The sequence below is a fragment of the Micromesistius poutassou genome (assembly GCF_964030765.1).
Source record: "Micromesistius poutassou genome assembly, chromosome: 18".
In the NCBI taxonomy this organism is placed as follows: domain Eukaryota; kingdom Metazoa; phylum Chordata; class Actinopteri; order Gadiformes; family Gadidae; genus Micromesistius; species Micromesistius poutassou.
In genome coordinates this window covers 6,980,524-7,003,893 of record NC_140288.1, presented here as the reverse complement: position 1 = coordinate 7,003,893, position 23,370 = coordinate 6,980,524, and the positions used below count along the sequence as shown (strand labels likewise).

Here is a 23,370-nt window from a genome sequence, read left to right as displayed (position 1 = left end):
AGAATACATCATTTTTAATCACAATACACAAACATTGTGCAGTATGACAAAATTCCCCTTCCTGTTTCAAAGGCAAATAAAATTCGAACAAATCAGAACCATCCTCGGACAAACTGTACACAACTGGAGCATATTTGGAGGCAGAAACTGACAAGTCCACAATGTCAAAGTCTACTGCGTAACGACACACATGCTACAAAACAGCTCAGTGTCACTTATCTGCGTCCACATACGCAATTCCTACTCGGTTAACAAAAACAGTCAATTCCATGGAAGATGTAAGCAAATTAAAACCGCATTGGCACCGTTTGCTCCAGAAAACGACTTGACAACATTTAAAACCATAACACATCTTTAAGAATAAATAAAAAAAGGGACCATACATTTTTCCGTTTCATTTACGCTTTATTCGGGTTTTCCGTTATATGAAAAGTAATAAAAAGAAAACTGTTGCGAGTACGTTTAACCGGCTCCAAAAACAAAATGGATGTGTACCACAGCAACACTGTTCATCACCACCGACGTACGCACTGTACTCCCAGCATGCCACTGGGTTTCCCCCCGATGGGGTGACCCTGACACACAGGAGGTATTGTTCACGCGAGTGGCTCGACACTGAAGAAATCCAGCACTCCATATCTTCAACACCGCCCCCCCCCCCCCCCCCCTCCCTCCCTCCACGCCCCTCCACCCAAAAGAACAGACCTGTTCTGCTCACGCGTCTCTTCAAGATCTCCGGTCTCCCGATTGGCCACCGTTTACGCTAGAGAGTCTGTGATTGGACGAGCAGCGGGTCAGGCTAGCGCGTCCGGCTGCCGTACCGCCTCGTCCAGCTCGCTGATAAAGTGCTTGAGGTCCTCCAGGCACCGCTCCCGGATCTCCCCCAGGTTCTCCCGGAGCGGGACCTGCAGCTGCTTTTCCAAGTTGGGGTCCTTGGCCACCAGCATCTTCACCACCATGCCGAAGGTCTCGCAGTCCTGGCGGTACACCTGGAGGAGAAGACGGGCAGAGGGAGAAGGAGGTGATGGAGCAGGCTGAGTGCATCCCAGATGGGAGGTGCTACGATCAGGTCGGTTTAATGCCCAGACGTTGTACGTCCTGGCACTTAATGTACGCACCCACTGTACGTCGTATTTAGTTACAGTACTTGGTAATGTAGCGTCTTCTCCTAGCTTTCTTTGTTGTATACGGGGAATGGGTTAACCTAGGGATTCTTAGTGCTTGGCACTTGGTTCTATGAACATCCCTACTGCACCAACATGTGCAGTAGGGATGTATATTATATGTTTTTTCACTAAATAAGTCGCTCTCGATAAAAGCGTCTGCTAAATGCCCTAAATGTGAATGCAGACGTATATTTAGTCATTTAGCATGATTTTTATACAAAGTGCCTTATAAGTTGGGGCCGGTCTCGATGACAACATAATTGAAAGTCGTCAGGAAATGGGTCAAGTTTTGGTTTGGTTTGCTACAACCGCTGAAGGGACAGAAATAAGGAAGGGAGAGGTGATGAAATGTCGGTCTGGGAGCTACCATTTCACGCAGAGCCACCTCAACAAAACGCCTCGTAACAAAACAGAAAACCTTTAAAAAAGACAGACTGTCTATCCAACTCAAACTTTTTCTCTTATAAAAACAGATTTCTTTCCTTTGTCCAGAAAATACTTACAACTACAGATGGGAGACCGCAGGGTTCATAATGTATTTGTCAGGACTTCACAGTACAGGGGAGAGAAAAATTGCAAATACTATTGTTTCAAATTTTACTACTACGGTTTCCAATTTTAAAGAGAGTCAGTAAAACTTGCAGCCAGTGATTAAAGAAGGACTCCCAGAATAGAGAAAGCAATATATTCATAAAATAGTCTTCTTTGAAACACTACACTTTCTTGTGAGATTAACTGAGGTCAGGAACTACTGGTTTACTAAAGCAAACAACCAGCATATGCTCAAGCAAAGCTGCCCAGTCGACCAGTTGAAATTTACATTTTGTTAATTCACATCTAATTAGGCACAAGTCACCCCTGCTTTCAAAGCTTGAATAACAGAACAAATCCCAGCCAAATTAGCCTAGAGTCTTACAGCTCGAAAGGAGCTGTGGGCCCTAATGCATGGCGCCTTAGACAAAAAAAAAAAAAATCATAAAACAAAAAATGTAAATGATTTCACTCAAATTGCCCACGGGTAGAAAGCAAATAAACGAAACAACGCTGTGTCTGCATTTCTGCTCCTTGATTGCACAGCACAATTGCTCCACTTTCCTCCAGAAAACACTAAACCCACTCGTTCCAGCCTGCTCAGCAGCGACTAGTGGACTCCGTTCCGTATCCTCCTATTTCTTGTGGTTGTTCGGTCTCTTCACGACTCTTGACAACTGTCTCGCTCTTTTGTCTGCCGCTCACTATCCTGCGATCCCCCCATTGGATGCTGGTTCTTATTCTGCACTCGTCTCCGTTTTCCCCTTCTATTGTTTCTCCATTCCGTCCACCCTGGCCTCTCGTTTCTCCGGTGACCAGAAGCGAAGCGTCCCCCTGTTATTTCAGCTGATTAAGTCGGGTATCGAGAGCAGAGAGGAGAGGCGAGCGCTTCGCTAGGGTGCGGAGGGCAAAGGGCTGCGGGGCGAACACACACAGTCCCGTACAGTAATGTGTGCGATGGGATGTATGCATCATGAGAAGCCACATGCATTAGCACACATAACCAGGGATGTTTGTGGGGACTTTGGGGCGAGGGGTAAAGGCAGCGTCCCCGTTCGGTGAGGAAAAAGGATGTGTGTGTGATGGGCTGCAGGCATTATGAGGACCTGCATGCATTTGCACACATGACCGGGGTTATTTCTGGGGCTCTTTCCCCCAGATATTAACGATGACTACTGTGCTTCCGAGGACAGGGTGGAGCGGGGCGGGGCTGGCAGACTCCCTCTTGGGTTTATTTATAGATGGTTCGTTAGCTCCAGTACAGACCATCTGTATGGGCGAGAATGTGCTTTAAAGCAGAATGATGGGGAGAATGTTTCCTGGAGCCCTGCATCATTATAAAACCTCTGCTTCCGTTTTTATTTTTGAATGGATCTACGAAAATAAGGACTCAAAAGTTTCAGTATGTATATCTGAACCTTCTTCTGGTTAGTGCCTAGTGGACATTTGCACACTGACCAGAGATCACTCTATTTTCTCTGTCCGGTGGTGCAATGATACAACACTTGTCCTAAGTGGAGGAAACAAAGAATAAACACAGACAAGACTCTGATGTTGCAAACAGTGACAGGAAGTATTCCAGAGGGGAAACCTGACTTGCACTCTGGCCCTTTCTGTATCTCTGAAGTACAGCCACATTCCTTGGAAGCATGCAAGGGCCAAACTGATGTCACAAGTTGTTATAGAAACTTCATGTCTTGGTTTGAACCATCTGTAAATTGGTCAAATAGCTACATAGGTCAAATCGTCAGTACATTTATGCATTGCAATGATTATGCAATGAATTGATACAAGAAAATACAATACAAGAATCAATCATGAATGTACTGAACAATACATGAATGCACTGATGTATCAATCATGAATGTATTGATTTACCGATTTTAATGATTTCATTCCAAACTCTTTAATTCAAGTAGCCACTCGTGAAGGTCCCAAGACCCCAGAAACCACAGAAGAAAACTACTTGGGGCTTTACCCTATTAGAGTAGCCCTCGGGTGTTTGCTGCAAGCTTACTTTTGACGACCGTTCTCGAGGAAGTATCCAATCACACCTCTCTAAACAAAAAAGGCAGGCTGAAAGTACTTCGTAGATAACAATGTGCTGAAGTAGTACTTCCTGTATTCAAACGCATTCTCTGAAACCCCTCCCTTGTTATCCAATCAGGAAGGAAGCAAGCCGGGCCCCAGGGTGGAGGGCCCTTCCTGATTGGCTCTAAGGAGACATTGGATCAGTCGTAGAATAGATGATTTTATGCAGTCAGAATGTAAAAATTAAACTAAACATAGTCACGTAAATTTGGTCCCTTTTTGCAAGTACTCGACAGAGGATAAGTGGATATTAAGCCAGATATGCTACATTGGTGAAATACTGCTTTAATACCAATGTGTTGAAGGAGAATGAAGCCACGTTTGCATGAATTCGCTTAAGATTCGCCAATGTATCCAATGAGCAGATTTAGCTCTGTCTGCATAAAACGTTCCAACGCCACTTGATTGCCAAAGAGAACTGTGAGGGAAAAATCTGTCGGGTAATCAGTCAATCCTAAACTCATTTGACAAATCTTCCCCCCTGCTCTTCCCTATATTATTCCTAGACCTGCATGGGAATCTTCATTCCATGAGTGGAAGGTGAAAGAGTCTATGACGGTCTGGCCAACAGGTCTCTGGAAGAGCGGAGAGAGCCAGCGCTGGAAGCTGCTAGAGACATCAGTGAGCTTAAATCAAGCCCCCTTCCCTTCTACCCCTCATAACCTTAAGCAATCGCGTTGGTCGTGTCCATGACAACAACAATATTTAGCCACGGACCCGACCGGCGCAGAATCCCCCTCTGTATCACGGCCCATGAACGAGCAGACGATAAAGCATGGGGCTCGTATCCGTCGGTGCCTCTCGCCGTCCCGTCGCTGAGGCCTCCAAAGTCAACGTTGTGACGGCGAGGGAGGGAAGGAAGATGTGGTCGAGTTTCAGCAGACCCTGTTTCACTTAGCAACGTATACACGCCCCCGTACCGACGCACGGACCCGTCGGGGCTGGGTCGACATGTTGCGTACGATGAAACGCTCCGTTCTCTGTTTGACGGGAGTGGCAACCCCGTTTTCTTTCATGAATGGAGGCTGGCGTTGAACTCGGCGGTGTGTGTGTGTGTGTGTGTGTGTGTATAGCGTAGATGGCTGGACCAGATTGAGGCCCTGAAAAGGTAAAATATGTGTCAGACGTAATCCAAGCGACTTAAAGACCAGCGACAACCCACGACAGAACCAGTCCTACAGCAGCTAGGTGGGGAGTGTCCGACACAAGAAGGAAAACCATATCTTAGACTCTGTTGCTTCGTAATGCTTGTTACAAGAAGGCAAAGCAATGGCTAATAGTGCATTTATACAGCGCCTTTCTAACCAGTGGCCACTCAAAGTGTTTTACAATATTTCCTAACATTCACAGAAGGAAATATGCGCTTTGACACACCGACGGCGGAGTCAAACATGCAAGGCGACAGCCAGCTCGTCGGGATGAGGTGTCGGGGTGCGGTGTCTTGCTCATGGACACCTCCACACTCCGGAGCCGGGCATCGAACTAGCAACCTTCCCGGTTGCCAACCCACTCTACCTCCTGAGCCACATGTCGCCTGACAGTAAGAGCTAGTACGGCCCAGATGGTATTAATGGAGAAAGTGTGACCATGTGACTTATACTAAACATATTGTGGGAGACTCCAAGAAGAGAAAGACGGCTAAACAATCGAGTCCTTCATGAGGGAAAGCTGTGTAGCCTCACTTGAGCAATGCTCAAGAGCAACCGCCACCCTTACAAGGAAACATACAGTAAATCCTCCTTGCGTTACAATGCACTTTTCCATGAACCACACTTTCACAGACACTTGGTTCCATTACAGGAGCGGTAATCCTCCTGTAAGCAAGCCCTGTTCCGCTAATCCTTCATATCCTCGGAGAGAACACAGGGCCGCATGCAGAGGCCGCGGCGAACGACTCCCAAGTGTTCCCGTATGAGGAACCTTCTTCCCTCGCGTCGAGCCCCTGATCAAGTCCAAATAGGAACCAGCCGCGGTTGTAAACTCTACTGCCGTGCCGTGACGCCTCCTTTCACATGCTGTGCACCATTTACAAGGACTGAACACAATGCCCTCGTAAATAACCGAAAAATAAAAAAAAAAAGGTCCGAAAAACGTCCAGCTAATCAAGTCCACACACGAGGAGGAGGGTGGAGGAGGGGGAGGAGGAGGGGTGGAGGGTGGAGGTGGGGCGGGGGACGGTGAAGGAGAAGGGTTATGTGGACGGGCTGGGGATAAAGAAGCATCAGTCAGCGCGGCAGCATGTCCTGATAGTTGAAACGGGCTCCGAGGCGCTGCTTGTTAAGGCTGCTCCACACCGGGCCAACCGTTGGCCATCTGAAACGTTTGGGGAGACTCTGACGAGTTCGGGAACAGATCTGTTCTGTGTGTTCAGCTGTGTTGGAAGCTTTTGGAACCAAGTGGACGGTGTCTGGTCTCTCTCGAATTTTAGCCAAGGCTAAAATGAATTCAACATTTCAACTTTTCTGCCGAAAGGGTCAGACAAGAGGCAACAACAGAGTGGTTGGATAAAGGCCGTTGGCCGTTGGTTGGAGTGTGGGCTGTGTGTGGGCCCGTTTAGGCTCCGTGGTGCAGCTCCACGAGAGGGCCCTGTGGCGCACCAGCTCCGCGTGAGGGCCTACTCAAGGGGCCCCATGTTGCGCATCTTGGCGCGAGGGCCCCGCGAGGGCCCGCGGGGCAGAGCTAGGTTCAGCGGGTGCGTTAAGGCAGCGGGACAGGCGGTGCAGGAATGCCGTTCATTAAGAGCGGAGGTGGGAGACTGTGGGAATCCTTAGACCAGGAATCTTTTACACTACGGTACACACTGAGCGCTCATTAACAAGATAGAAAATGTTTGCCAAATGTCCTCCATTAATGTGTTTATGGGTTTCCACCATATGTGCGCGGTCACATCTGCGCACCGGCTGCGTCTGTTTATTGATAACCCGTGTATAGACATCCATCACGTTTCAACATTCCTGCAGATTAGATATGAAAGACGTGCTGATCCTCATCCTGGCTTGAGTAATATGTAATCATGTGCCAGGTGCAATTTGTCTCTCTGTGTGGGTATTTCCAAAAGGCACAAGTGTGTGTGTGTGTGTGTGTGTGTGCGCGTGTTTCGTAGGAACCTATAGGTGCCTTTCCAGTAAAACAACAAGAGCCAGCGTGCACATGTCGGTAATCGCTGGGCTTTGAGATCGTAAACTTTCTCATCCCGCCTTGGCAGGGAACCAACAGTCATTTGTACGTCTTGCTCTTTTTGGGCATAAAAATAAACGGTTTCTTCAGGGTGAAAAGGCATTTAATGGAGCTCCTCGCTGAGGGGAGGACCCGACCGGCTCTCCCTGCCACGGGAGGGAATGTATTAATGACTGGTTGTTTGGTGAACGTCAGCCAGGCTGTAATCCACGAGAGAGACACAAGACGGAGGGCCAGGCCAGGCCGGGCCAGGAATATGTGCTGAAGACAGATATACAACGGTAGAAAATATACAACGGTAGAATTGAGTTTGTGCGATCACAAAAAGGATGCTCTCACTACTCATAAATGGACTGCATTCATACAGCGCTCTTCTACCCAGTGGCCGCTCAAAGCGCTTTACAATACCGCCTCACATCGCTCAGGGACACCTCGACACTTCGCTAGGATGAGCCGTGGATCGAACAGGCAACATTCCGGTTACCAGCCAACCTGCTCTACCTCCTGAGCCACATGTCGCCTTGGACTATCGTGGGTATCGTCTGACAGGTTTTACACGCCACAACCATGCCGAAATATAACAGCATGGTATAATAACATGGTATAATAACGGGCATGGTATATAACGGGCTTTTCAGTCAGTTCTTAAAGAGAGCGTGGAGACTCCCTGAGGAAGACACAACGGGACGGACGAGGCACCTTCTCGATGTCCAGCGCTTTGGCGGAGATGGCGTGGGCTCGCCGCTCTTGGAAGTCGTCGGCGGCTTGGCCCTTGTGGAGCTCCTCCGCCGGGGCGACGGGCGTCGCCACGGGCTCCTCACGCTCAGCCTCCACGGGGTGAACGTCCTCCTGGGAGGGGGAGAGAGAGAGAGAGAGAGAGAGAGAGAGAGAGAGAGAGAGAGAGAGAGAGAGAGAGAGAGAGAGAGAGAGAGAGAGAGAGAGAGAGAGAGAGAGAGAGAGAGAGAGAGAGAGAGAGAGAGAGAGATGATAGAAGAAAGGGAGGGAGGGGAAGAGAGATAGGGAGCGTGTCACAATCGAGAAGCAAAAAAGCCCCTGGGCTCTTAGGAGACTCCGCTGGAACAAAAAGGTTGAGCAAACACATGGAGGTGGACGTGCCAAGTGCTGATAGAGCCAGCTGGCCTGTCCAACCGCGTGAAGCCTTTTGCTTGCACACCAAGATAAAAGGTAACGTACCAGAGTTCAAACTGAAACACAGACATAAAAATGACTTGGTTATGCGTATGAGTAGATTATTTAGGATAAGTAAATAAGATATTAACATGCGCCGACATTCAGCTAAAAATACATATGGCCTCTCGAGGGGCCTATAGGAATGGACTAACAAGGGGAAGGGAAAGGAGTCTCTGGAACGGACAATCACAGGGAGACGACGAACAGAGAGAGCGGGGGAGAAAATGAGGCCAACTTGGAAGGCTGCTTGATTTTCTCCTGCTCGTTTCTTGGCCAAACTACGCTAGCGCGAAGGGGGCTGTGACGAGAGAGAGCAGGCGACGGTGAAGGCCAAGGGAGGAAAAACGCTACGGGGAGAGAGAGAGAGCGAGAGAGGGCTATAGGAACCGCGTGGGCCAGCCTTGATTAAGGAGCCGTTGCTCTATATGCACACAGCGTGTGCGAGGGAGCGGACAGAGTCAGGATGCATCCCTGCGCTCTATGCGGGAGTGGAGACGGGGAGAGAGGAGGTCACTGGGGGCCCGAGTGTGGTCCGAGGGTCGAGGTAAATAGATGGAGAGCTCCGTGTACATAGGGCCATCCCAATTATTTCTCCTGCTTTCCCCGTCCCCAGCCCCTGAAGCTGTATTCGGAGGTTGATTCTGGTCGGAGGGTCTTTGTGTGCATGGACGTGATCCCATATATACTCCGGTCATGGGTACGGCTATTCTGTGTGATCGACTATCAAGTGTTCTGTTTGTGTGTGAGTTTGGAGTTTTCCAGTCTTCGGCGTTGGTCACATTGTGTGTTTCGATGTTGAAGAATAACATGTTTTATTAAAAGCATAAACTGAAAATAAGTCAGTTTATGAAAAGATGATGTGTGTATTTAAGACATGATTTGTATTCCATGATATGCTTTAAGGATTTAAGTCTGCGGTTGAGAATCCACTCGGATGAAGTCATGTGTTAGGGTTTAATTATTTGTTTTATTTACTTTTATTTCCATTAAAACTAGCAGGGCTATCCAGATTTCTTTGGCGTTTCTTAACCAGTCTCTGCTCTCCGAGTTCACTCGTTTGTATTTGAACATTTCGTTTTTCGTATATAAACACATTTAATCCTAATCAGACGTGGCGGAGGAGCCACTTTAAAAACGCCAATCGTAAAACGTTTCTACATGTCGGCCGAAATCAACAAGCCAGTCCTGAAAGCCCGGCAGCGATGGAACAAGAAGGAGGAAAACTAACAGTGGAGGCTCAAACCTCCGTGACAGGAGCGCTTGTGTACCTTCAGCTAAATCAATTAGCAGTGCTTCCTACGCAGCGAGCACGGGGCGGGGGGGGGGGTGGGGGGGGTGGGTGGGGTGGGTCTCGCTAACCCCAACACCAGCCCCGGTTGAGTGACACGCTGCATGTTGTGGGGAATTAAACCCTTTCTTGAGACGAGGTTTGGGCAGGGGGGGGGGGGGGGTAGTGGTGGTGGGTGGAGGGGAGTTAACCACTAACCACTAGACCACCCTGTTACTGTTCTCCCGGGCACAGCCTTAAAATGCTTTCCCTCCACCCCCTCCAGCCCTCTGAATCCCCCCCCACCAGTTACCTATCCACTCATTTGGGTCGAAACCTGGACTGGTTCCAGAGTGAAGCCGTGTTTGTCGAGTTGCCCCAGCAGGGAGGCAGGGCGGAGGAGAAGGGAGGGGAAGGGGGAGGACAGGGTAGTGGCCACCGGGGGCCATTAGGGCAGCTTTTACTGGGGGCACGGCGGGGCCCTTTCATCTCGCCCAGGGTTACGGGTCTGTGGCCCAGAGAGCAGAGCGCAACAATGTGGCACCGCAAGGCTAGATCAAACACGGTAGTGGAAGAGTGAGAGTGTGTGTGTGTGTGTGTGTGTGTGTGTGTGTGTGTGTGTGTGTGTGTGTGTGTGTGTTCACTCGAGAAAAAGACTTTCATCACAGCAGTTGTTGGGAGGGGATGCTTTGGGGAAACTGTGTGTGTTTGTTATTCCATTTTTGTGTGTGTTTGCATTCTTGCATGCAAAGCTCGTGGTGGGTTTGCTCAAGAAGACGGCTTGATGCCCTAATTAAAGAAGAAAAACTGTCAGTATATGTGTACTGGTGTACCTGTTTACTTAATGAATAAAACATACGTTTAAACTAGGAGTATCAATACAATGTCAGCAACTTCCACATTGTTTTTTTCCAGCATATGTGGAAAAAACAACAACTGTTAATGTCATGTTTAACCAAGTGAGGTTTGTGGCAGGGGAAACCAGCTCTAATCAATTAGCCTGAGAGAAACTTCCCCAAAATGAGGTCAAAGGCTTCAACTCTGCTGGGCGCGGCCGCAGCTCTCAGCTTTATGATATGGCACGGTGTGGTGTGAGATGTATCGGTGAAGGCCCGAGGTCTGGCGTCTCGCCGGTAAAGCCGCAGCTGACGCCTCTTCTGACCGATTTGCGTGGTCAAGGGCAACCCGTGTCCCCCCCCCCCCCTCGTCTCTCTGCCCCCCCCCCCCCCCCTTCCCCCACCGCTTCTGCGACCGATTCTGTCAACTCCTAGAGTGGTCGGCTACTGGGACATTTGTCACACATCCGAGACATCTCACACACGTGTCTTCAAGGCCGAGGAACCGGCGAAAAACAAGCGCTGCGTGTGAGGAGCTCTGAAACACACCGACGGTGTTTCAGAGCGCCTGACACGCAGCGCTCGACTCCGGGCCGAGTGCGGTTAAGATCCTGTGATAGAGCCGTGACTCAAGTTATTAAGTGGAACCACGCTCCACCCGGGGACTGGCCTGGGTGGTCCCTTATCAGACTGCCCCGTCTACCCCCCACCACAAGCCTAGACCCCCTCTCCTCCTGCTACCAATTCCGCCCCTCGCCCGCTGGGGGTGTCACTTTACCATCCGTGTTTGACGACCCGAAAATGAGGGAGTGCGGCCCCCCCGATCCAGAGCCGACACGTTTTGAAGTGTATAGAGTTAAGGCCAGAGTGACAATTTCTTTCCCCCCCCCCCCCCCCCCCGCCCTAAAAAAAAGCCCTGCAAAGACTCAGGGCGACAGCAGTGAGCTCCCCGCCCCAGGTAAACAAGGGCCCCGGGGCTCCGCACCCCGGCTTTCAAGGTCCGCGTGAGGGCCACTTTAAAAGCCATTAACATACTTCAGAATGGGACCAAACATTTCAGGAGCGGTATGAGAAGAGAGAGAGAGGGGGATGATACTTAAGGGCTTCCAGATGCCCCCCTCCACCCCCTTGGACAGTTATATAGAGGTCTAGTTCATGCTATAAATTAAATAAACATTTCTTATCGAACCCGGGTCTTTTTGGGGTGGGGGTAAGGGCCTTGACGAGAGGAGTGCTTTCTTAAAGTGGTGCATGGGAGGTCATTATGGAAGCCTCGTGACCAGGAGTGGAATCGGTCGTGTTTTATGTTTTGACCTCTGATTGGGCAGTTCACGAAGCATCGACCATTGCTCGTATTTCTCATGTAAATGTGAAGAGTACCGTGTGTGCTTGTACAGGTGATTCCTCGTGGATCTCTCCATGAACTCACCTTGATGGACGGTGTGCTCTGCGGAGAGACATCTCTGGACAGGCATGGGACTTTGTCTGAGCACGAGAGAGAGAGAGAGAGAGAGAGGGAGGGAGCACAGACACGGTGAGACCCAACTCAATGAGGGATTAACCTTTAGTCCCTTAGCAGATCACCAAAAATGATCAGACACATGTCATCCAGGAGGAGCTAGGGCTGCGGCGTCACTACACTCGTGTACCTCATGGGATCGGGGAGAGGAAGGATGGATGACTGGAAGCAGAGGGTAGAATTACTGACAGTAAATCTGTGGACTCGGAAGACAGTGTGTGGGCGTGCATGTGTGTGCGCATGTGTGTGCGTCTATGAATGTGTGTGCGTATGCATTTTTGTGCGTGTTTGCGTGTGTGTGTAAGTGTGTAAGTGTGTGTGTGTGTGTGTGTGTGTGTGTGTGTGTGTGTGTGTGTGTGTGTGTGTGTGTGTGTGTGTGTGTGTGCTGTGTGGTAGTAAAGGGGGCGAATGCACTGTGTCAGCATCCGGACGTGTACCTGAGCAGGCACATCTGGAACATTCTAGAAACAGATGGTTGGCAATCAGGCTTCAGACTCCAACGGACAGTTTGCCATTCGCCCGGGGGGCGGGCAGGGGGGGGGGGGGGGGGGTTGGGGGAGAAACGCTTAAACGCAGCGGGCCAGTGCCCAGTCTATGACGATCGCCGCACATTTCCACTTTAACGACCATGACGTCATCCCGCTCTGTCTCTGCCTGTCCGCCCTCATACCCCGTCTCTACTCCTGCCTTCATGCCGCGACCGGCTTTTTGAGATGTCTTTGGAGAGCCGGGCCGTGCCACCCAAGGTTCCCCTCCGTGGCCAATCGGCCGTGTCTGTGACCGAAGGAGGGAATTCTGGGTAGTTTTGTAGCGTGGAGAAAAAATAACAACGTCCCACTGTGGCGACTGTTTTGCTTCTGGAATATATCGCTCGCACACACACACACACACACACACACACACACACACACACACACACACACACACACACACACACACACACACACACACACACACACACACACACACACACACACACACACACACACACACACACACACACAGCGGGTGGAGCAGAGATACAGATGTAGTGTGCCGGCGACATTAGTAACGGCTCGCTCCTTCTGCGTCTAGGTTTCACCAATACCATATCCATGATTAGCTGCATGAACCCTGACACGCCACTCAGATATCAACGCACCGGCCCAATACACCATAGTTGTATTTATTCGACAGAGTAAACAGCTACGTATCCGTTTGTGGAACGCCCCCCCGGCCTACGATGAAACTATGGCCAGTGTGCCACCGTGTGAAAATAAACTATGACCTCTTCAACTGCAAGGGGAATCCGCTGGCCGCGATGGCGGCTACATGTCAGAACTCGTCGGGGGCCTTTCTAGCGTGTGACCGGCCACATTAAAGTAGCAGTTACTCCAGAAGCCGAGCCGTTAGTGGCGTTGTGAAGTTTACCAGGCCAAAGCCACAAATTACCGTCTGGGAAAGGGCGGTAAGGTCTTTAACCTTTTTCCACGGCCGGCCGCGCTCCCGAACCGTGCCTAACCGAGAATCTTGTTTCGGAGAACAACCCCTCGTCTAGCCTCTGGTTTGGGTGACCAAAACCACAGCAGTCAAGAGTGTAAATCATAGCGGAGGCCGGGTCTGCTTTGGTTCCCAACGCGATTCCAGCACGTGCGTTTGTTTTCAATTGCGCTTGACCTGTCGGGGTTGGTTCTCTACGACATAAATCATGGGTATCTGGATTTGTTAAGAGTGGATTTATCTTTAAAAACCCAAGCATCAAATTGTCTACCGTTTGGACCATGTTGGCTTATCTCACGTCTAGTCACTGAAATCCACAAAGATGATATAATGAAAGAATCACAACGACAATCACAGTACTTCATACATCAGTATCCATTTGGTAGATACTTTTATCAAAAGTGTCTTCAGATACAGGGCCTCATGGAGCCGGTAGGGCTTAGGGCGTCTAGCTTAAGGATGTTCACAAGTGGGTTGTGGACACTTGGGATCGACCCAGTTCCTCCAGTCCTTGACTGGAACACCCTAGCCACTACATGATGCTGCCTTCATTTCAATGAAGTGAGACGTTAAATAAGGGTTGAACATGTGACACTGTGCAGGAACTTTATGGAATAACGTGAAGACTTGGGTGGAGTTGGGGGGGGTTCAACTAGCTATTTTAAATACAGGATAATGGAACCACTATGCTGAGTATTTTTTTACAATCCAACGCCCATTATGTAGAGTGCGTTGCTTATGCTGTGCCCACAAAACCAAAATATGTTTTCATTTGTCTTAACTACGACATTTTCTTTTACAAACAGCCACTAATATGGACGTTTAAGGCTTAACATCTTAAAAGTGTTTTCTTTTTCTGCTGAGTCACCCAAACAGCGCTCACTTGGAAAACTGGCCACAACCAAATATCAGCAAGAGGAGGATCGGGCATAAGACATAAACAAATCGATAGAAGCAGTGATGTCCAGTTAAAAGCCACAACGTTGAGACCGATTACAACCAGGGAGGAAAATAAGTATGCCCCCACAGCACGAGACAACACACTGGTGCACCCTGGGCTTGATGGAAAGCGATCCAGACAGTAAATTACAGAGCTTCAATGCATTTTTCCCAGCTCGGAGAAATTCCCTGATACGACTCCAGACCTAGACGATTTTCTTATTATGGCGTGTAAAATACAGTACTCTGGGACTAAGGAGCCGGTGATGGGACTCCAGCCCTCACCACTGAAAATGACTCGGTGGTGAGTGAATGGAGGAACTATTACTATTTAATGACTGATTGGCAGCGATATACCGAATGCCTTTACAACTAAAGACATGACAAAATATGGAGCTGTATTCACTGTCGTATTGGATATGACCGAAATGTTGACATTTGCTTACTTTGAGAGTATAATCTAGTGGTGGATGCTAATAGGTGGAATCTCATACTCAGTATTTTTGAAAAGCCTGGAAATTACATTAATGTATTAGTTTTTGTTTAATCTAGCAATTATATATAAAAAGGAAATCTCAAATATAATATACCACGCTCAATGCGGACATTTTAAATCCAAAAGGACATCCGAATCCCTACATTATTTAACATTGCCTCCCTTAAAATGGATCAATAGAAGGAACTGCATGGAAGAGAGAAAGACAGTGGGCGATAGCAGGGAGACGACTCAAATTACAGCGTGCGGTACTGACCTAAACCGTCGTGGCCGCTGTGGAGGGGAAAGTGTGCCCCCCAGAGGTGATCGGCTGCATGTCCCTCCGGGGCGTCCACAGCTACAAAAGCCAGACATCGATGGAATCAATCAGGAAAACGAATGTCAAACATAATTCAAATCGTTCATCAGGTTAACTTCGCACAACTGCTACAAAACGGACAAAAAAATAAATTAAAAAAAGTGTAAGGAACAGACTTAGGACAACTACAATGCACTTGCTACATCAAAGAGCCAGTCAGAAGGGGCCGGGGGGCTGACCTTTGCCCTGCTGGGGGGTGAAGGGCAGGGCCTTGGCGCGCTCCGGGGAGTAGCTGCGGCTGCTGACGCTGGAGCCGGAGCGGCTGTGGGGCGAGCGGGGCAGGTCGGTGCGGCGCACCGGGGAGCGCTCACGCAGGGGTGGGAAGGGGGCCGCCTTCCTCCTGTAGGTCTCCCTGTCCTCACTGGGGTGGGGGAAGAGAGAGAGAGAGAGAGAGAGAGAGAGAGAGAGGGGGGGGGAGACAGAGAGAGGGGGAGACAGAGAAAGAAAGAGAGACAGAGAGGGAGAGAGAAAGAAAGAAAGAGAGGAAGAAAGAGAGAGAGACAGAAAGAAAGAGAGAAAGAAAGAAAGAAAGAGGAAGAAAGAGAGAGACAGAGAAAGAAAGAGAGAGAGACAGAGAGGGGGAGAGAGAAATAAAGAAAGAAAGAGGAAGAAAGAGAGAGAGACAGAGAAAGAAAGAGAGAGAGAGACAGAGAGGGGGAGAGAGAAAGAAAGAAAGAAAGAAAGAAAGAAAGAAAGAAAGAAAGAAAGAGAGAGACACAGAAAGACAGTAAGAGACAGAGAGAGAGAGAGAATGAGAGATGGGCCAGATCAATGCACTTTTCAGAAGGTGAAACTTGGACTTCTATCCCATCTACATACCCTACGCACTGTTTAGTGGCCCAACAGGCGCTTTAGCCCAAAACGACTTCCATGCGTTCATATACATGTCATTATGGAACAGGTTCAGGGTCAGGGCGCCGTGCTCAAGGGTTCCAGCAGGTCTCAGTGGGGGGGGGGTAGAACCCAGGAGCTTAGGGCTGGCAGGCCAACACCCAGTGAGCCAACAACCAGTAGCGCTGGACCGCTGGCCCTTAATCGAACCTGGCTCCCGACAAGACTAGCTAGCTTAGGCTTAGAGGCGCGGGCCACTGAGCCGCGCCCGAACCGGGGGCTTCAGATTGGACTTCCCTCCCCCCCCCCGCCGACCGACCTTCTGTCCAGGCTGAGGATGGCCTGCATCAGGGAGTCGTCGCCGCTCTCTGGGAGGGTCCTGGCCGCCGGATACATGCCCTGCTGGCTCCGCACCGCGTGGGGGGGCGGCGCTCGCATGCTGGCAGGACTAGAACCATAAACATATATAGTATCAGTATCGGACACACACACACACACACACACACACACACGTATTTATACTCTATATGGTGATATGCCTCTTTAAGGGAAAGAGCTTCAAAGAACTATGGTTGCATGTGCTGTATCACGGTTGCTTGGGAGAAAGGCCAGACTCCCAAGAAATGAATAATCTTTTAGTTATTCAGCAGACAGATTTAATCCAAAACACAATTTGTAATCTTAGTCAGTCCCTTCATTTAATTAGATAAAGGGACAGATTCATGAGCAGGGAGGGGTTGGGGTGTCCTGCTCAAAGATGCCTACACTCAGATGGCCTGCAGGCGTTGTGGTTCACACACAGAACCAGGGAATCAAACGTCCTACCCACTACATTATCTCGCCTCCAGTGGCCGTCGTTGTTCGCTACCGACTCAACGCATGATGTGCAATGCGGACGAGATGCCGATGCGTCGCTGTGCAGAGAGCAGACGCTAGAAGCAGCATCGTGAAGTTTTTCCCACTGCAGTTGTCCTGTAAGGCAACGAGGAAACCCATTCACCTCACGGTTATTTAAAAAGTAGTGATTGTGCTCCCCACACCCCCTGATGTCGGGGAAGTTCACATCCTCACACGCTAGGTTCTTCCCTCCGACACTTTACCGAAAAGAAAAACATCCGTGGGTGGACTTCAGTCACGGGTGGAAAGGCTTTATCTTTTTGAGAGCACAAAGTGATATTGAACTCGACTCTGTGTTTGGAACAAAAAGCGAAAAGCAGCCGTGGAAACGTTCCAAAGAGCAGGGTTCAGATAAGAAGGGGAGGGCGAGCAGCGAGCCTAATATGGCCTCGCCTCGGCACCAGCATGTGGTGTAAACACACACGGTGGAACGGGTCCAGCGGGCCCAGATAATGGTCCAGGAATGTGGACACGACTGTTTCCGTTCCTGCGCTTCGTCAAGGATCCCGACACCAGGATCCAACATCAACTGGACCCGATAACACAACCGGTCCAAGTGTTATATTCCTTTATGTTCTTTATACATTACAATGACTGGTCAAAAAAAATCTAAGTGTCTCATTTTAACATTTATACTACTTTATTGTGTATGTGTATATGAAGTATTCTTTTTATTTGATGTGTGTCTTTTTTCATACATGTTAGGTTGAGTATGGCAGACTGGCAGTTTGTATACGCTTACTTGTTTCTGACAAACCAAATCACAGCCATGGGAACTGGTTCAAAACCAGCTCAAAGCTGGTTGGAACAGAATGGACGTCAATGGGTCTCCGACTGCACAATTACAGACCGTGGCTACACCACGAAAGGGGGGGTGAGCTGCACAAAAATACTGGCAGATTTTAATCTGAACATAGAAAGAGTCATCAATAAACCTATTAAAAACCTGGCCAAATCATTTAAGGTTGAACTATAATTCTGCGCTGAAATAGCAACATGATTGAGTTACTGAGTATCTGGCGATCTACATAACAAGAAACGTTGTACAAAATGATCATGTAAAATAAGAAAACCTCCAAAACGACTCTACCGGGACGTAGCAGGAAAGCCGCCTCAGTGTGTACATTCTCTGGAGGGTGCGTGTGAGCTACGGCAGCACCGCCCTGTGATCTATGCCTGTGATGCAGAGACCCACGAGGCAGCCGGAGCTGGCCAGTGGACGGACGCAGAAGTATAATTCACCGCTCGGCCGCAGCACAGCCCGGGTGTGAGTCTGAGCCAGCCTCGAATGGAGTGCGGCGAACGGGGAACGAACAAGGTGGAGGCAGGGCCGACGCAGGTTGGACCAGACGGCCGTGATTTACGATGTACTGTACTATACAAATAAACCTTTCACACTAGGTTATTGAAGAATGGAGGCGTGCCCCAGCCCCCCCTCTGCTCCCCAGGCCAGAGCCCTCCCTATGGGATAGACCGGAGGCAGGGCCCACCACACTCTGGTTCAGAGCACAGACCGGATTGTGTTGTGGTACGGCGATGAGGTTTTTACAGTGTCAACCCGTGATGAAATAAACTATTTATATCTATTGTAAATATTTGTCTCTTATGCCAACCAAGGTAATGCAAATAGGTAAAAAAAAAAGGGGGATATTACTAGTTTGTAAGGCAAGAAGCGAGTAAGCCACAAGGGCAACGTAAACAAGACATGGCAAAAAACTGAGACTGAGAAATTAGATATACCTGCACTGTGAATAAACTAATGTATTTTAATAGTTTACTCAATAAAAACAAAAATAAAAAGGTTTCCAATATGCAGTACTTTACAGTTTAAAAAACGGAACATAATTGGGGAGGAAACAAATACACAGGGCAAGGGTTAGGTAAGTGTTAGTTACCCTAAGTAGTGCTACTTAACCTAAGGTCAACTTTACCTACCCAAGGTAAAGATTAGGTAGGTGCATCACGCTATACACATCGCTGCATGCCCTCTGCTCCACATTCTCTTCCGCATTTCAAACCAACAAGTCTTACCCAAACTCCACCGTGCGTGCTGGATGGGGGTCTTCCCGAGGTACTCTGTATGGATATTCCTCCTGACAAACCAAAAGGCACACATAACATGCACGGTTATGGTGAGAAAGACACAAGGAGAGAATTCAACGGTTCAAAAACATAAAACACATATTCCGGCTTGTTTTCTTTAAACAAACATGACATCACCAAGTGCAAATGGAGGTGGCTGTAACATATCGTCGTCCTCCAATTACTCGCCTCATACAGCAAATCTAATCCTTTAGGATCAATAATACACACCCCGGCCGCGTTAAGTGCTTCCTTAATACCCTCGCTTATTGGATGCCTTGTATTACAGTAACAATAACACTCGCACTCTTAAAAGTCTACACGTGTAAGAGTATAAGGTTTCCATAAAAAACAGCTCTTCATCCCCATAGATTTGAATCACTGATTGTACCTAGGAATGTGCGCAGAGTGAACACTAGGGGGCGGCACAGACCAGTGCTCCACTATAGATTTTGGATACCGTCAGTGCATCACGATTAAATACAGAGAATGACTCTTCCTAGTTTTCCCCATCTTCTCTCTTTACGTTAGTGAGAGTGACCTCTATGGTCGTTGTATCCCTGACCTGGGAACCAGACGTATCTGCGAGCTCAATGTTTTATTTATTTTATTTTTAAACACGACAGTTTGGAACAAACTGGCCAGTATATTTTCTCCAAAAGAAACAGCTGCATTTAAAGCAGTCGTTGATAAGTAAAGATTTGTTTGCCGTACTTCTGATTTGGTGATCGCCGAGTCTGAGCTAAGTGTCCTGCTCTGATTAGACGTCTATCCAATGACGTCCAGAGGACTTTCGGTCCGTTGGTAATGCCCCTTGGAAACCGAAACTGAACTGAGAGACTCATTTACATTGACATTGACATTTAGGGCCTTGAGCATACGCTTGTATCCAAAGTGTAGAATGTGTAGCACGACCTACATAAGTACATTTGTCAGAAGAAGAGAAACAGCAATATATCACTGACAGTACAGAAAAGATGTGCCAAGCACTAACAATTGCAACGTTAACCCATTCTCCGTACACAACAAAGAAATCTAGGACAAGACGCTACACAATGCTATTACTATAGGTTCCAGACTACTTCCGAAATTGGTATGGCGATGTAAGGTAGCCGAGTCATCCAGTTTTCTCCCACACTGCTTGGCCAAAGGGAACCTTATAATAGGAGAGTGCAGTGGTGGGGTGTTAAGACGCCCCAGACACAAATAGAACAAATGTACAACCAATAAAAAAAATATATAAGAAAATGAGTAGCTCAGGAACCACTCACCCTCCTCGCCGGCGGGCCGGCCCTGCGCTCGGCGGGGAAATGGGGGTTGCCATGGCCGTCGCCATGGTAACCTCTCTGCTCCTCGGCGTGGTAATTGCGAGGGCCGCCTCCGTTGGGGAAGTACCGAGGAGCTCCCTCGTACTCGTACCCCCCGCCGCCGCCGCCGCCGCCGCCTCCTCCTCTTCCGCCGCCTCCGCCCCGGCCGTAGTCCTCATCGGGTCGGCCGAACGGACCCCTCCTCTCCCCGCCGGCCCCCCCCGGCGCTCGGGGGTACGACATCTGGAAGGAACACAAGGAGAGACGTTGTACCGTCGTCTCATCGGTGCTGGTCGCCCACTCTTCGTCACTCTGGGGGTAAGGTACCTCTTACTTGACCCAAAGAACATAGAACTGCTTGAGAAGCTTGTGAAACTTCATATCCGTGGTACTTCAGCTCATACCGAATACCATCTAAAACGCACACAAGATGGAGACTGACAACATGGTTATTTTTGAAAATAAGTATTGCCCTAATTTGATGTTTGCTTTGGGTTTTTATCGCACTTATGAAAATATAAAAAGGAGCCAGTGGTCCCTGAAACGGAGCAATATTTACCAAGGTCGAGTAAATATTACCCTAATTAAAATATATTTTGGGTGGAAATGTGCCATCAAATACATCAGCTGGCGCAGACACTAATTAGAAGGCAACAGTGACCTAGGTTAATTGCCTCATTTCTGCAGAGGAATCTGATAAATCCTATTCTAGGATCTTTCAGCAGGCTCGCTTTCTCTGGTCAATCACAGCCAGTTGAAATCTATGTATCTAGTGGATGTTATCCAATTAATACAAGTGAATTTCAACTTTGTAGCCCACCAAAAACATGCTTGGATGGGCTTTAGGGATAACTGGGGGAGAGAGAGGTGAGGAGCAGAGCTTTTAATTTTCCATTTCCATTCCAGGTCCGAATGTTTGGTTTTTGTTTTGGCCTGTGTTGTTATCATCCACTATTCTCAGAGTGCCCCACGTTGCAAGATATGAAATAATTGGCAGACAAACAAGAGTCTGCTGCAGCCATGGAAGCAAGCAAACAAACTGAATCAAACGAGGTAGTACTAGGCTCAACCCCACCTTAAAAGCCTTGTCCTCCTTTGAAAAAGCTCAATGACAAAGCTGTGCTAAAACATGGCTAAATCTTTTGAGTTGAATTTGAAAGATGGAGACAGCTTAGAGCCCCAAAAGATTTCTAGACGGATGCTAGATGACCTGGTTTATTATTTGCAAACAATAAATAAAGCACATTAGCTTATCCCTCATCATTGTCAAAATGTAACAATTACACTAATCTCAAAATATAGAGTTGCCCATTGCTCATTTTCACTCTTGTTCATACAATGTTTCCAACCTGGCAACCGGTGTGAGCTTTGGGTCTGGGGAGGAGGGTGTGGGTGGACAGCACTCTCTCTGATTGGTGAATTTGGTCTGCGGTATCCATTATAAACGGCCAGTGTCGATTTGACGTTTTGGTACATTTGAAAGGTAGCTCATTTACAATGTTGTCCGCCTGAGACTCATTCGATAATCATAGAACGAGCCATTACAGATGATTTACATCCCACAAGAACGGAGGCGTATCACTAATGTTGAATCTTGTCATGCATAACAGAATCTGTTTCACAATGAGAGAACAGGGATACAATGTGAGGGATCCACAGATATACAAATACTGTGAAGGGCCGAAAGTTCAATCAGATCAACTGTTATGCTTGGCCCCATGTAAAACCAAACCATGCCTTGCCTAGGCTAAAGGGCTTATTATGGTCCCACGTTCACAACGCAAGGGGGTTAGGGAACCCTTACATCCTTGCGGACCCTCCTTGCGTCCACCGCAAGAGCCTGACGTGCGCCTCCCGAAAATGGTAACCTTCTGTTGAGGCGACGCAGCCGCAAGGGCTGTGATTGGTCCGCTCACTAAAACCCGACGCAGAACCATAAAGGTTGACAACTGCGTCAAAGTGTCTGCGTGGTCGTTGCGTTGTGTGAACGTGGAACCATAATCAGCCCTTAAGGATACTCAAGTCATTCCCTTTTAAATATGGGGACACTCCTGCCATGATTTATTGTTAATGTTAGATAGACAGAAACAAGGGACTCACTGCTCTGTCTGGTATGAAGCGCTCCTCGTAAACATCCCGTGTGCTCCTTTCTCTTCTATACGTCACTGAAAGGGGGAGATCAAAGATTAACAGGCAGTTTCACAAAGAAGTTTACCTTAATACTCACCTTTACCGTTAATGTTCACATTTATATTTGCATCATCATTGATACAAATCTTATTGTGTATAAAGTATGTTTTGGTTTTATTCTTAGTTTATAGTTGTTTTTAAATGTCTTTAATACCATCCTGTTGTTTATGCTGTATTTTTTTAACCAATGCTGAATAAAGAAATACAAAACAAGGATGAAAAGAGACTTACTTGTTAGCTAAATAGCTTGCAGAGGGTTTAAACCAAAAAAAGCTCTTCAACCCGATCTATGGGAAGATGAAGAAAAGTTTAGTGCAAGCAGGCAAGACTACTATTGATCAATGCAAAGAAATATGTCCCCTTGAAGTGGACTTCAAAGGGACGAGCACCTGTTTAATATTTTAAATCATTGACAGAGTTGTAGGTCTTATTTAACCATGAATCTGTGGATCAAATACACATATGCATTTTAAGTTCATCCCTTGCAATGTCCCAGAACTGAAATGAATGGAAATGCATCAGAACGAAGCCAATGTGAACAACGTTACAAGACAACACAATTTGGACAGTTTCCAACAGCATGCATCGTGTTCAACTTCACATGCACATATATCAGATTACTTCCGTACAACTTGATCATTACAGATAGTTCAGCAGAGGTGCAACTTTCAGACAACAGTTAACTTTGTGTGGAGGCAGATTCCTACCCCATGGTCCCCTGTGGCAGAATGAAACTAATGCTAATGCCCTAACAGCACAGATTCGTCAGGAATAACCCCATTACCTCGGCTAGGAACGACCCAGCCCCACCAACCCCTGAATAAAACCACGCCGACGGCTTAAGGCAACGTGAGCACGTTGACCCGACGCCAATAATCGGTATGAAAGCGAAATAATAACCATGTAGCTGTAGCATTTATGCTAGGAAAACAGTCTCACCTCGACTCCGTCGGTGTCTGCAGTGACAGTGGCTCTGATTGGACGAGGCGCGCCTCACGTCACTGACCCGCGAC

The 23,370-nt window shown here is 48.2% G+C and overlaps 1 protein-coding gene across 2 annotated transcripts; it reads right to left on the bottom strand.

Annotated features, from left to right (window-relative positions):
* Positions 1 to 649: 649 nt before the first annotated feature.
* Positions 650 to 23,316, bottom strand: pphln1 (periphilin 1). Of its 2 annotated transcripts, none has more exons than XM_084483057.1 (11): positions 23,297 to 23,316; positions 22,589 to 22,644; positions 22,268 to 22,332; positions 20,132 to 20,410; positions 18,810 to 18,871; positions 16,201 to 16,329; positions 15,230 to 15,411; positions 14,949 to 15,029; positions 11,689 to 11,744; positions 7,665 to 7,814; positions 650 to 989 (listed from the first exon to the last, which is right to left on the bottom strand). In XM_084483057.1, coding segments are annotated over exons 2-11 (1,200 nt in total). In that variant the 5' UTR covers positions 22,590 to 22,644; positions 23,297 to 23,316; the 3' UTR covers positions 650 to 794. The 2 variants fall into 2 exon arrangements, with proteins under 2 accessions (XP_084339183.1, XP_084339182.1); XM_084483056.1 differs by lacking the exon at positions 23,297 to 23,316 and adding an exon at positions 23,142 to 23,228.
* Positions 23,317 to 23,370: the final 54 nt, after the last annotated feature.